Genomic DNA, 15,033 nt, shown 5'->3' with positions numbered 1-15,033 from the left:
CTGACAGCTTGGTTTCTCTCGGGCTGACCTCTCCAGAGAATCTGTCTCAGCCTGTCCGTCGCATTTTGGATGCCTCCAGGAAACCGGCCACCCTCCAATGTTACCATCAGAAGTGGAACAGGTTCTCCTCTTGGTGTCTACTGCATCATCACGATCCCACCTCATTAGCGGTGGAACCTGTACTGGACTATTTGCTCTCTCTGTCCGACGCTGGCCTCAAGTCTACCTCAATCAGAGTCCACCTCAGTGCCATCACTGCGTTTCATGAGCCTATCCTCGGAAAACCTCTCACGGCTCATCCACTGGTTTCCCGGTTCATGAGAGGCCTCTTAAATGTCAAACCACCTCTGAAGCCTCCTCCGGTCGTCTGGGACCTGAATGTGGTTTTATCAGCCCTCATGAAACCCCCTTTTGAGCCTCTTACCGCAACTTCGCTCAAACTTCTAACATGGAAGGTGCTTTTCCTCATTGCCATCACCTCTGCCAGGAGGGTTAGTGAGATGCATGCACTGGTCGCCGATCCACCGTTCACTGTTTTTCACCATGACAAGGTGGTTCTGCGTACCCATCCTAAATTCCTTCCCAAGGTGGTCTCGGCTTTTCACCTCAACCAGTCCATTGTGTTGCCTGTCTTTTTCCCTAAACCCCATTCTCATCCTGGGGAACAGGCGTTGCACACGCTGGATTGTAAGCGTGCCCTTGCATACTACCTTGACCGTACCAGGGCTCACCGCTCGTCCCCTCAGCTCTTTCTGACCTTCGATCCTAACCGTCTAGGTCGTCCTGTCTCTAAACGGACGCTTTCCAACTGGCTTGCTGCCTGTATTGCGTTCTGTTATGCTCGGGCCGGTCTCTCACTGGAAGGTGCTGTCACGGCCCACAGGGTCAGAGCTATGGCTGCTTCTGTGGCTTTCCTCCGTTCCACGCCCATCGAGGAAATCTGCAAGGCTGCCACTTGGTCCTCAGTTCACACGTTCACTACTCACTACTGTCTGGATGCCTTCTCCAGACGGGATGGACACTTCGGCCAATCTGTGTTACAAAATTTATTTTCCTAATGGCCAACCATCCCTCCTCCCTCTCTGTTAGCTTGGAGGTCACCCATGCGTTAAGAATATGCTGCCTGCTTGTCCTGGGATAAAGCACAGTTACTTACCGTAATAGGTGTTATCCAGGGACAGCAGGCAGATATTCTTACGTCCCACCCTCCTCCCCGGGTTGGCTTCTTAGCTGGGGACCACGCTCTCCTCCGTCAGGCGGGAAGGCACTCGCGCATGCGCGGTGCGGCCAACTAGAACTTTCTAGTTAAAAAGGTCCGTACCGGGGCTCCGTCGGTGACGTCACCCATGCGTTAAGAATATCTGCCTGCTGTCCCTGGATAACACCTGTTACGGTAAGTAACTGTGCTTATTATCAAACTTCCAAATTGGTCTATTAGTATTTTGATCTGCGATCTTAATTTCAATCCACACCCCACCATGATCAGATAAAATGATTGGATCAATGGCAGCTTGTGTCACCTGATGTGCCAAATTATTTGAAATAAAGATATAATCTATTCTTGAAAAAGAATTATGAACATGAGAACAAAAAGAAAATTCCTGTCCATCAAAATGAAGTATTCGCCAAATATCTGTCAAATCGCAAGATTGTACCAAATTATCTAATCCCATAGATTTCATAAATCTACTTGGGTTTTTATCCAATAGAGGATCCATAACAGCATTAAAATCCCCAGCTACTATTAGATTTGAAGTAGCCAGTGGCAAAATCAGTTGTTGAAGAGTCTTAAAAAATTCATTTTGGTTCGAATTAGGGGCGTATATATTAAACAACGTCATGGTAGTATTTCCCATGTTCATTTCCACATTTACCCATCTTCCATGAATATCTGATGCCTTCAATTTGAATGAAGCAGAGCATTTTTTATTCACTAGAATAGCAACACCCGCTTTTTTCCCTATAGCTGGTGAGAAAAAACAATGCTTGACCCAACCTCCTTCCAGCTTATTAGATTCAATATTTGAAAGGTGGGTCTCTTGTAAAAAGCATATATCCGCATTTTGCCTCTTTAAAAATAATAATGCTTTTTTCCTTTTTATCATATGATTCAGACCATTAACATTCAAAGATGGTATTTTAAGATCCATTTATATTTTTAAAGTACAAATTTCCCAAAATTAAACAGTAAATTATTTTTTGTAATAACTTTTCCCAATACACCAAATATTTTATAATATCCCCATCCCCACCCTCACCCAACCCTCCATTATATATTTCCCCCCCATTCCCTCCCACCCATCCCCAATTAAATACGATAACTTGGATACGCAGATTGAGGTTAGGCATAAATAACTCCCACAAGCTATTATCAAATTTAACTATAATTACTACAATTAAATTTCTCTTTTTTTTTTTTCCTTATATTCTAATCAGAGGAATCTATAAATAACTCAGGATCTATCCCAGAATTATATAAGAATTATAAAGGAATCCTTATCTGTATTTGTCTATTTTTGAATCTTGAGGGTAGTATAAACAGAAATTAAAAAGAAATTTATATTTTCTAAGCTTGTTATCTCTTCTCAATAATATATTATAAGATCCTGGCATCTAGATGATTTAAAATTCCTCATGAACAACATTACTACAGCTTCTAAACATCAGAATGACATGTTCTTAATTTAAAATATATATAAATATGATTATAATGAAGTATAAGCATAGGAGATTTCCTAAAATTAAAACTAGGAGAGCCAGCAAATCAAAATAGCAACAATGTTACAGTTTCGAAGCATCAAAATAAGACGTTATTGAACCATATAATATGAATAATTTTATGAAGAATATACAGGAGAATTCCTAAGATGAACATTAGGATCATACCGGGAGAGCCAGTGAATTAAAATAAGATCGCCCAGTATACATTTTTTTTTTTTACTTCCCCTTCGACCCTATTGAAACGCAAACTTAACCGGAAGTACCTCCTCTAGCCGGAAGTCACCTAATTTAACCAATCGTATATTGCTTTTACACATGACACTATATTTGTTAATGTGATTGAAGGAGTTCCTTTCTTCCCTTGCAAATAACGCCACTTACATTTCCAGAGCCAATCAGCAACTCTTTTAATTTAAGGTCAGTGAGTACAAACAGTATCCTGCGTCAACATTTCAATCGGACCACTGTCAGCTCCACGATGCTACATGTAAGTCTATTTTATTTTAAAACTCCAGAATTGAATTTTGAAGATCCGATAAGATTTATGTTCTCTTCTTGCTTCTTTTTAAGAACGTTCCACGTAGTTCAAATTATAGTTCCATCCTTGTGCGATTCTATCCGTTACATTTAAAAGTTTTGAGTTTTAACTGAAAATTTCCTGTATATTCATTTGTTCATATTATCAAAGGTTAAAAGTTATAATTATATGTAGATAAATAATAATGAAAAGATCCTTTCAGGTTTTCTTAAGAGGACATTGGTTGCTCATATTGCTCAAGAAATTCCTGTAGTTTTTTGGGATCCGAGAAATTTTGAGTTGTATTATTTATTGTAACTTTCATTACTGCCGGATATAGGAGCCCATACCTAGCCCCCAGGGATCTTAATTGGGGTCTCAAGTCCAGAAATTGTTTTCTTCTCAATGCAGTTTCTCTTGCAAAGTCAGGGACAATGTGTATTTTTGCGTCCTGACATCTGAGATTTTTATTCTCTTTGGCTAGTTGGCAAATTTCTATTGCTTGTTGATGTCTCAGGAGTTTGAAAATTAAAGTCCTTGGTCCCATTTGTGAGTTTTTCCTCTGAGTTGGTATCCTGTGTGCCCTTTCAATTTCTAACGCAGTTTTGAATTTTAATGGCAACACTTTAGGCAAAAATTGTTCCAAGAAAGTTATAGGGTCGTTTTTTTCCACTCCTTCCGGCATTCCGATAATTCTTAAATTATTTCTACGTTCACGGTTCCGGCTATCTTCAAGATCTCTTTTAATTTCTGTGACCTCTTTCCATATTGTTTTACTGTGTCTCATATCCATATTTAGTTGCTCCGAGTTTTCCTCCAAAATAGTTATTCTATTTTCTGTCACCTCTACTCTTTTAGTGAGGATTGCAGCATCGTCCATTGCCTTTTGTAGTTTTTTATTACTGTCTAAAACAATTTCCTTAATTTGCCGTAATTCCTCCATAACGTCAGGGCTTTCATCTGATGGTAACGGCACCTTTGAAGGAGGAGTGCTTGGCTCCGGCTTTGATCTCTTATTGCTTCCTGTACCGGATCCTCCAGCAACCGAGTCTCCTTTGTTTTGTTTGCTAGATGCCATATTTTGATGTTATTTAGCTGTTTTTCTTTTAAAATTTAATTATTTTTGTAGTATTTTCTATAAATAGAGCTTGTATGCACGGAGCTACTCACTCACCCAACCATCAGAGTTCGCGTCCAAGCCACGCCCCTCTAGGGTTATAGATACTAAAGTCGGTGACATCACTAGCATAAGTTCTGATGCAACCCTTGAACTGGTCAGTTTTTCTCTGCCTCCAGTAAATGGGTCATATGGACTGGTGCAGCAAAATGAGTTTTCTCCTTCAGGCTGACTTCCAGGAGTGCAGCCTGTAGTCTTTTGGCAATCATCTCCTTGACTGTGTAGCTATGCAAACAAAATAGTGTCTTGGAGACTATTTCCTCCTGTCTTTCCAAGTGCCCTATATACCTGTCATGCCCTGCCAACACGATAAAACAATCGCAAACAGTGCAAAATACAGCCTTCAGACTGATAAACTCATTGAAAAAAATACGATCACATTACCGCTGCCTTCCAAGACTTACACTGACTCCCTGTACAAGCACGCATACTCTACAAATTATACTGCATGCTATTCAAAGCCCTGAATGGAGATGGACCAACCTATTTAAACAATTGCCTAACCAGGAATAACACATTCAGACCAAGGAGATAACAGGCATCCTTCACTCCCCCCCAATCAAAGGCATACAACATAAGAAAATGTATGACGGCCTACTTGTCACCCAAGCAGCGAAACTAGACCACCACATCTCCAACCTGCTAATTACAATGTCCAACTAAAAACCTTCAGGAGAGAATTAAAAAGCAAGTTATTCAGGAAATTTGTCAAGTTCAGAATTTAGTTGCTGGAGGAGTGGAGGGACTGACCTGAGAAGTTGCCATATCTTTACCAGCTGGCTATCAATTGGTGACTCTTTTTTTTGTTGTTGAATTAGGTCTTGGAGATCTTGCACAGGCACAAGAGTATCTTGCACAGGCTCAATGGACTGTCCTGAAAAGTTCTGACTGTGGGAGTAATATCCACCACAAACTGCATCGTAATCTAGGTCGTCTTTATGCTGCTGAAGGAAACCTCCAAGAATCGCTCTACCACTTTGCTAATGATGTAAGTGTTACACTGGGACTTTTTCAATTGCAGCCAAGGTATTCTTCATGTGCTATTCTTAATTTCAATGATTGCAAGCTCTACAGATCCAGATAGATGAAGCACAGTATGGTCCTATTTTGCTCTATCACCTTTTTTATGTTCAAATCATCTAAATATGAGTCAAACAATATATCCCAAAAAGTGTTTATCAAAATAATCAACTGGTGTTTAAAAAAGTGATTGCACACTTATACAATATCTATTCATAGTAGAGATTGGCATGGTGACCGAACATCATAACAAGCCATGGTGGACTGCAGGTTAACCGTGGAGATGGGGAAAAAAATTGGGTCATCTATGGCCGGAACAGGAACAAGGCCTTTAACCTCCATGGGAGTGGTAAAAGGTCTTGCTGCCTTGTTTAAAAAAAAAAAAAATTGTACTTGAGTCAGCATCTCCGCAAGTGCAGCAGCCCCCCCACTAAGCTAGTCGGCAAACTTAAGCATTCTCCTCAACTCTCCTCTTGGCCCACACCTGTTTTACTTTTTGCCTCGGCCACTACAGAGAACAATCTTCAAAAGCCTGCACCGAGGCTTTCCCTCTGCCGAGTCTTTCGCTGCCATCCCCCACAGTGCCGGTTTGTCGGGGAGGGCCATCATCGGCGGGAGTGGGGGATGTCTTTTTTTTTTTCTAATGGGGCAAATATTGTGCATGTGTAACATGCACAGTGTCTATGCCCATTAAGAACAAAAAAGGGCTAAATAGGTAAGTGACTGGTCTTGACCAGTTGCTTTTTTAAATAACTAAAAGTGATTACTACTTTTAGTGCATTGAGAAGTCATATTAAAGCATCAATTGCTCTACTAGTTTACATGGCATTTTAATATTAATGAGATTATTTGCATAGTCAGATCGGGAAATGAGGGATCGTTCAGAAAACCAAACGCAAATGCGATCGTCGCTAAAGCTATCAAAACAGGTTTAGTAACCATCGCTGGCTTTAGTGCATCTAGGCCCCAGTTTGGGAATATTTTAATGAAGTTCCTCTACCTATGGGTAAAGCAAGCATGGATGCAAAATTCAAACACTGTAACAAAGAAATGCAGAGCCTGGTAGCACGAATGAAACAACATCATGAGAAGTGCTTTGATGAAGATGACAAAAGAAACGTGTTTGAACAGGCAGGATCTTCAGGTTGGTAAATGTTTTGATTTCATCATAGTCTTTCTGACTAATGATTTAAATCAAATCCACCCTGGGAGGAACTGAAAAATCTCGGTGAACTTGGAAGACTTACTGAGCCAAATTGACAAGTTAGTAACATATGGTACTTTGTGTCTAAGTGTTTTGAAAATGAGCCCCTTAATCTCTGTCATGAGTGGTTGCAAGACGGTCTTTGCTGGAGAGATGTACGTCTTTCTCAGCCTATTCGTCAAATTCTTGATGAATCCAGGAAACCAGCCACTCAGCAATGTTACCAACAAAAGTGGACTAGATTTTCTTCCTGGTGTCTTCTTCATCATCACGATCCAACATCCTTGGCAGTGGAATTGGTGTTGGATTATCTTCTTCATCTGTCTGACTCTGGTCACAATCTTATTTGTAATCCTCCAAATATATAAATATAAAAGAATCCCATCCCTCCCACCCATATATTAATAATTAACAATTATCAATTATTGTCATTCATATTCCCCCCCCCTTTATCTTAACCAATACTGAATACATGAATTTTTATTTATTGGTTATTTTATAGAGATAGTTAATTGATTATGTGTTTTAGATGAATTGAGTTTATTTTTAATATATGACTTTATATAAAATGCTGTTTTTAAGATGGGCTTTGGGGAATATGCGTGTCATCAAGTTTACACTATTATTAATTAATTGGATGGGTTGGGATTGGGAGGGGTTAGGGGTAAGGGGGTTTGTTCGAATGTGGGAGGATGAATTTTTTGTAGTAGAGGTGGGGTTATATTTATTAGGTGTGATGGTGTCTGATCATTTTAGTCGTATCAAATTTATAGAAGGGTTTTTAAGTGATATTTTAAATGGATTTTAAGTTTTTTTCTTTAAACGTCAATGGCCTAAATCATCCAGTAAAGAAGAAGAAAATATTAAATTTTTTACAGAAACAAACGAGGGCTTTTCAATGTTAAACCACCTCTCAAGCCTCCACCTGTCATCTGGAACCTTAATCTGGTTCTTTCCAGTTTGATGAAGCCACCATTTGAACCAGTGGTCACAGCTCATCTCAAGTTTCTTACCTGGAAAGTGGTCTTCCTTATTGCTCTCACCTCTGCCAGGAGGGTCAGTGAGTTACAAGCATTAGTAGCAGATCCATTTTTCACAGTTTTTCATCGTGACAAGGTGGTTCTGCGTACACATCCAAAGTTTCTTCCAAATGTTGTCACTGAATTTCATCTCAATCAGTCAATTGTTCTATCAGTGTTTTTTCTACTTTGTGTTTTTGCATACTTTGGACTGTAAGCGGGCTTTGGCCTACTACATTGACTGGACAAAGCCACAACAAACATCTCCCTAATTTCATCTCTTTTGATCCAAACAAGTTGGGACATCTGTATCCAAGAGAACGATTTCCAACTGGCTGGCTGCCTGCATTTCGTTCTGCTATGCTCAGATTGGACTGGCACTGGAGAATTGTGTCACAGCCCACAAAGTTAGAGCTATGGCAGCTTCTGTGGCTTTCCTTAGATCTACGCCTATTGAGGAAATCTGTAAAGCTGCTACCTGATCCTTAGTTCATACATTCACTTCTCACTGTTGTCTGGAATCTTTCTCCAGAAGGGATGGGCACTTGGGCCAATCTATATTACAAACTTTATTTTTTTAGGCCATCACTCCCACCATCCCATCTCTGTTAGCTTGGTGGTCACCCATTCGTGAGAATATGCTGCCTGCTTGTCCTGGGATAAAGCAGTTACTTACTGTAACAGGTGTTATCCAGGGACAGCAGGCAGATATTCTCACATCCCTTCCACCTCCCTGGGTTGGCTTCTTAGCTGACTTATCTTAACTGAGGGACCGCGCACCCTAAGCCCTTGCGCATGTGTGGTTTGGGCTATCGCAAACTTTCTAAAGTCTTAAAGTGGCGATGCACTTTTAAAGTGGTCCGTACCGGGGCTCCGTCGGTGACGTCACCCATTCGTGAGAATATCTGCCTGCTGTCCCTGGATAAAACCTGTTACGGTAAGTAACTATGCTTTCTTATTGTACTAACTCAGTGCATTTTATGATTAGCTTTCAATAGTAACCCCTTCTTCAGATCAGCTAACTTGAAAATGTTCTCGGAAGCCTTTCATACCCGATGGAACTGAAGGCAACAATCTGGTTCTGACATCCTTTGACACAAAGTGAATACAATTTTGTGTACATTTCAGGTTTACTATGCTAGTGAAGCATTTGGAACCGATGATATTCGTGTAACTGGAGGCTACTTTCAAATGGCAAATGTTTTCTTTTGCCTGAATAAAAGGGACATTGCTGATTCGCTGTATATTGAGGTTTGTACTGAAACAATGTTGATGTTTTTTCAAAGAAGCGTAGATGCTGGGGACATATAAATAATATTTTAGAAGTTGTGATCCCTTTGACCTATGAAGATGTGATTTGTGGCACACTGTTATATGTAAAAGATCCCCTAGATAAATATAAAATAAAATTTTTTTTAATTATGATGGGAACAGCGATACAATTAATCACAAGAAATTGGAAAAATTGGGATTGACTTAATTTCACATTTTGGTGGGCAAACTTATGCTTAATCTATAAATTTGAGAAAATGAATGCTGATCTGATAGGGAATACAAAAAATTTCAAATTAATATGGGGCCCGTTGACGTCTTTTGTAGAATTATTATAGTTTACATTTATTTTACGTATTACTTTACATATCCAAGGGAAGGGAGGGGGAGAGAATAAAAGGGTTTAAATGAAATATCTTTCCTAAAGATATGGGAAGGGGTGAAGGTTCTGTTTACTGTTTTTATGATTTCAAAATGATTGTTATATAGGCAGGATATATTTGTTATATGATACTTATTATACTTCTAAGAACTAATGGATAATTTGATTGATAATAAGGGGTAGGGAGGGAGAGATATTACTTTGTTAATGTCATGTAAGATTATTAAATGTTGCTTATTGTGCAAACTGTTTTCTTTACTGTTTTCACTTATTGGAAGTGTTAAAATGAATAAAGAATTAAAAAAAAAAAAAAAAAAAAAGAAGCATAGATGATTTGGTACATGCAGAAATGCCCCTCGAATGGAAGTTACTTTGAAAAGACTCTTGGATAGTCTTTGATTTCCTGCTGTGATTGCAACCACAGTACCGGGTAGAGCTTTGGATTCTTGCCCAGAAATAGCTAAGAAGAAGAAAAAAAAAATTTAAATTGAATCAGGTTGGGCAGACTGGATGGACCATTCGGGTTGTTATCTGCCGTCATCTACTATGTTACTATGATATAGATAAACTCTTAACAATGCTCCTCTTTGTGGGTTGTAATAGTAATATCATAAAAACATACAATTACGGTCCTCGAGGGCCACAACCCAGTCGGGTTTTCAAGATTTCAGCAATAAATAGGCATGAGATTGATTTGCTTCCATTGTATGAAAATAAATTGTGTGCATATTCATTGTAGAAATCTTGAAAACCCAACTGGCTTGTGGCCCTCGAAGACCATGATTATATGGTTTTCCACACATCAGATTAGGCCTAATAACTGTTTATATGTCTAAACTTACCAGTTTAAGCCTGGGGGTCAGATCCTTTTTAATGTTTTTATTATTATTATTAAATTAGAATATTTGCTCAGCTGGCTTAAACATTTATTATAGAACTTGATTTATTTTTTAAAATTTAATGGCAGGTAACTAATATCTGGAATGATCATCTTTGCAAACTAGCTAAAATGCAGTTACAGCCTGCCAAAGATACCTGTCAGCTACACACAGTGACTGAAGAAACCGTGAAAGAAGCATTTGGTAACTACGATTTTAAAATATTTGTAGTGCAAACCTCCAAGAAACAGAGAGCTTTTATATCTGTGAAGCAGATGGTCATATCTACACTGAATCATAAAGAGGCAGCGATCTGTACATATGCAACCCAGAGCAGACCAACAGGATGGAGAAAAAATGTAGAGAATATGCATGGAGCCCATTTGCATGCCTGTCACTTCCATTAGATGCAAATCTCTCTCATGCATATTCATTAGGGCTAGCCTGAAAACCCGATTGACCTGGGTTGGGAACCACTGGTCTATATGAATCCAGTTCAATGCCTTGTGTGCTTATAAGCCCCCCCCTCCCTTTTTACTAAGCTGCATAGGGCTTTTTTATTGCCGGCTGCAGCAGTATTGGCTCCGATGCTCATAGAATTTGTATGATCGTCAGAGCTAATGCTGCCATGGCCAGCAACAAAAAAGCTTAACGTGGCTTCATAAAAGTTCAAGTTTATTAATATTTGATGTATCGTTTAATCGGTTTGCTAAGCGATGTACATAATTATAAAAAGAGTAGAAATACAAAACTAACAAACAAAATAACAATTACTTGACAACAAGACATACTTGAGTTGGGAGGAAAAGGGGGAAAAGTTACAATTTTTCGTTGTGAAGAGAGAACAAAAAGAGGAGAAGAACAAAAGGAGGGGGAGGGTTAAAAATTTAAATTTAAATGTTAAAAGGGGCAAAAAATGATCCATTTTTCTGTTCAAAAATATCTCGCAGTATGCTTCACATGCAAATTTACCAAGGAGTAGATTCTTTAACTTAATAGTTAGGAAGGAGATTTAAAAGGGTTAATTTACATATACAAATCCTCCTATCTGTGCCCTTCTCTTCCTCTACCAACTCCAGACTCCATCTTTTCTGTCTTGCTGTGCCGTATGCCTGGAACAGATTGCCTGAATCCCTATGGCAGGCTCCATCTCTGGCAGTGTTCGAGTCCAAGTTAAAAGCCCGCCTCTTTGAGACTGCTTTCGACTCCTAACTCTTCTCACCTTGGGTTCTACATCCCCAACCCTCTATGTCGTGTCTGTCTATCCAAGTTAGGTTATAAGCTCTTCTGAGAAGGGACTGTCTAACTATTTAATGTTCAGTACTGTAGTAGTAGTAGAGTATCGGTTTTAGAGAACTGAGATGTGCATGACAGTAGCATACTCAGGTTTGAAGTAGTCTGCCTTTGGGCGTGTTTTGGGTACATGTCGTTTTGATTTTAGAATGGCAATTGACTTACGACTCAGAACATGTTCTCCATCAGCATTTAGACCTGCCATCTCCTTTGGGCCTGAAAACCACTGTGATTCTCCAAAAATTGCACTTTGGAGGAGGACAGCGACTTTCTTTTAATTGGCTCACAAAACCTTGAAGATGCAAAATTGCTGCATTTGCATGTAAGTAGCACTATTTGAAGGGCAAAGCTCTTCCCCTCCCTCAAAAATACAGTTTAGTGCTTTAATTATGCAGATTTTAAGATTTTGTTTTCTCTTTAATTTTATGGGTTTTTTAAATGTAAACAGTTTAGTTTTTTGTAAATGGTATAAAAAAGTTTTAAATAAATCACTAAGGGCTCCTTTTACTAAGGTGCGCTAGCGGTTTTAGCGTGCGTGCTAAATGCCTCCATAGAGCTTGTGTTAGTATTTTTCATTTAGCGCATGGATCTGTGGGGCCAGCCTGCTGTATGCCATCCTTCTTGAACTTGGGGCCCATTCCCCTGGGAGTTCGCTTGCCCACTGACCTTGTGCAGGCTGTATGCGTCCGGAGTGAAACTGCCCCGGCTTTCAGGGTGCAGGCTGCATCTCACCATGATTGGGACCCCCTAAGTGGGCTGAGGACGCTGAAGGGAAATGGGGAGAGATTTGTTGTGAACCGGGGGTCTGTCAAGATTCCCAGCTTCTGTATCCTGACTCTTAACAGAGACAGGCATCTGGTGTGTAAGGGATAGGAGGTAAAGAATTGGCCATCTACTGTTTCTAATGGTTATGATTTAAGGATGCAGGAAGATCTCTCTTTCATATATTGACTTAATTTTCTTTTGAATCCAGTTATATAATGTTGTCTCTACCACATGTGAAGAAGTAATTTATTTAAAACCTACTGCTCTTTTACTCTTTCCCCCCCCCCATCTTGAACGTTTGAAGATACTGTATTTCTATCATTCTGAAGGCTCCTGTGTTCTTATTGTATATACGAAAGGCAATATTTGTTAGGCAATGCCATGATATGTTTTTAATTTTACCATAGATGTAGCTCAGAAAAATGAAGGCTGTCAAATCTTGAACGCCATTTTGAACTTCAGAGAACAGGCCATAAAGCAAGACCCAATTAAAATGATGAAAGTTCTGGACACTCTCACCCTGTTTCACTTCGTGTGTACAGATTTCAAAAAGGCAAGTCTACATTTTCAGATCCACTTTGGATTTTCCAGATTTTCCATCCAATAAAGTTCAAGAAAGAATTGAGCAAAGCATTGTTCAAGGTTTTCTGAAAAGTTTGAATATGCTTTGAAGTACTTTGTACATCTGAAGTTCCTGAGGACAAGGTCTATAAGAGAGGCAGAGCTGCAGGGGTTCAGTGCAGGAAGGATGGGGTCAGGGCCCAGAGATTCCCTAATTATGAGTTAATTAAAGAAGAAATACAAGTCCTGATTTATGATTTTATTTATACCATTAACACCTGTAGCATAGCACAGTGCTTTACAATAAAACGTGAAGGAAAGGGACAATGTAAAGGTAAGGAGTGAGTCTTGGGGGCTGGGGTGGAACATAAGATAGGCCATGCTGGGTAAGACCAATGGTCCATCTAGCCCAGTTTCCTGTTTCCAAACACTAGCTTGAATAACCAGCTGTTAACTACATTTTTTTTAATTTGGCAAGTGAAGCCTGTTTCCTTATTGAATGATATGCTTCTAAATATGTGCTCCCATTAGATTCTGAAGGATCCCGTATTGGGGACTAAAAGAAGATATTATGGAATCTTTGGTATTTTTCTTTCTTTAAGATTTTTGCTGTTCAAGTATTTTTGTTTTGCTTGAAAAATTTGCATAAATTGCTGTAAATAAATAAAAAAAAATTGGCCACTGAGGGCTCGGTTCAGAGAAGAGGCAAGGAATTACAGAGGTAGGGACTTAAGCAAGTGAAATTTGAGTTCCTAGACCTATAGATGGGTACAGGAGAGAGGCCTCGGAGTTAATATCATATGCTCCCCTAAGAACATTGTCATACTGGGAGAGACTGAAGGTCCATCAAACCCAGTATACTGTTTCCAACAGTAGCCAATCCAGGTCTCGAGTACCTAGCTAGATCCCAAGAAGTAAAACAGATTTTATGCTGCTTATCCTAATTTGATTGAATTTTAGTTCATTGGACAAAAATTTTTATATGATATATTTGAATGGATATAGTGTGGGAGGGTGGGAGGGAAGGGATTAAATTCTTATGTATTAAAGTTGAAATAAGAAATTCAAGTGATATATACAAAATTCAATATGTCAATTATTTATGCACTTGATGTAAGAGATAAAATGAATAAAGAATTAAAAAAAAGAATAAGCAGTGGCCTATAGACTTCCCTTTTAGGAATTTATTCAAACCTTCTTTTTTAAACCCCACTAAGCTACCTAATTTCACCACATTCTCCAGCAACGAACTCCAGAGTTTAATTACACATTGTGTGAAGAAATATATTTCTCTGGTTTGTTTTAACTGCTACTTAGGCTTCATCATATGCCCCCTAGTCCTAGTATTTTTGGAAAGAGTAAACAAGTTGACGTCTCAGATCACTGAATGACCAATGTTTACGTATTCCCTCTCCATCATCTGCTAGATTAGGGTCTTCAAGGTAATCAGTCTTTTATTATATTGCTCCAATCTTATGGAATTCATTATCATTTGCCCTACATTTGGAACTATCATATCCCAAATTATTTTGATCAGCACATTTGGAGATGTTTGTTGCATGCTGTCTGACTTGGGATGGCTGCAGACTCTGTTCAGTTCTATTTTAGACTGAGCATTAATTTTAATTAGCCATTATGAGAGTTAATCAAGTGTGTATCTTTAAGTTCATATGAGTTTAACTGCTACACTTATTGTAACATGCAAAAATGAATAAAGAATTTAAAACAAAATTTTAATTAGCCATTGTATTTTTCTTTCAATGTATTGTAATGACTTCTGCTACGATATTCCTATGTTCTATTTGAATATAGAGTTCTTTTCCATTTAGATTTTTTATTTTGATTAGAGTATTAACCACTATTTTGTTTTATTATGAATACTGGTATATCAAATACATGTAAACATTAAATGATGCTTTTGGAGGATCAAAGAATGGCTAAGCATTTAGGAGTTTAACAAAGTTGCTAGGTATGGCAGAGTGCTATGTGAAACGCTTAGTGAATCAGCATCATTTCCCTGTCTTGGCCTGAATGAAGATTTTCTTAGGAGCGAGAAGACATAATAGGTGACCAGCATTGTGAAGAAGTTTGATAGTGATAGAGTAGGTAAGTCGAATGTTCAATAGAAGTGAGAGAGTCAGTATGGGATGTAGCACAAGAGAAGATGAGCTGCTTCTTTTAGTTGAAGAGAGGTAAGGAAGGGCTTGACTGAACAAATTTGATG

The 15,033-nt window shown here is 38.8% G+C and overlaps 1 protein-coding gene across 2 annotated transcripts in view; it reads left to right on the top strand.

The window, feature by feature from the left end:
* Nucleotides 1–15,033, top strand: part of ZMYND12 (zinc finger MYND-type containing 12) — a 36,351-nt gene that overhangs the window by 17,822 nt on the left and 3,496 nt on the right. For both annotated transcript variants that reach the window (XM_033921818.1, XM_033921817.1), the window contains exons 4-7: nucleotides 5,234–5,403; nucleotides 8,787–8,909; nucleotides 10,280–10,394; nucleotides 12,656–12,801. In XM_033921818.1, the coding sequence (XP_033777709.1) occupies nucleotides 5,234–5,403; nucleotides 8,787–8,909; nucleotides 10,280–10,394; nucleotides 12,656–12,801 (554 nt within the window). The remainder of the gene's footprint in view (nucleotides 1–5,233; nucleotides 5,404–8,786; nucleotides 8,910–10,279; nucleotides 10,395–12,655; nucleotides 12,802–15,033) is intronic.

Source organism: Geotrypetes seraphini, chromosome 15, assembly GCF_902459505.1.
Source record: "Geotrypetes seraphini chromosome 15, aGeoSer1.1, whole genome shotgun sequence".
In the NCBI taxonomy this organism is placed as follows: domain Eukaryota; kingdom Metazoa; phylum Chordata; class Amphibia; order Gymnophiona; family Dermophiidae; genus Geotrypetes; species Geotrypetes seraphini.
The sequence above is the reverse complement of the archived record's forward strand: the minus strand, read 5'-3'. Positions and strand labels throughout refer to the sequence as shown.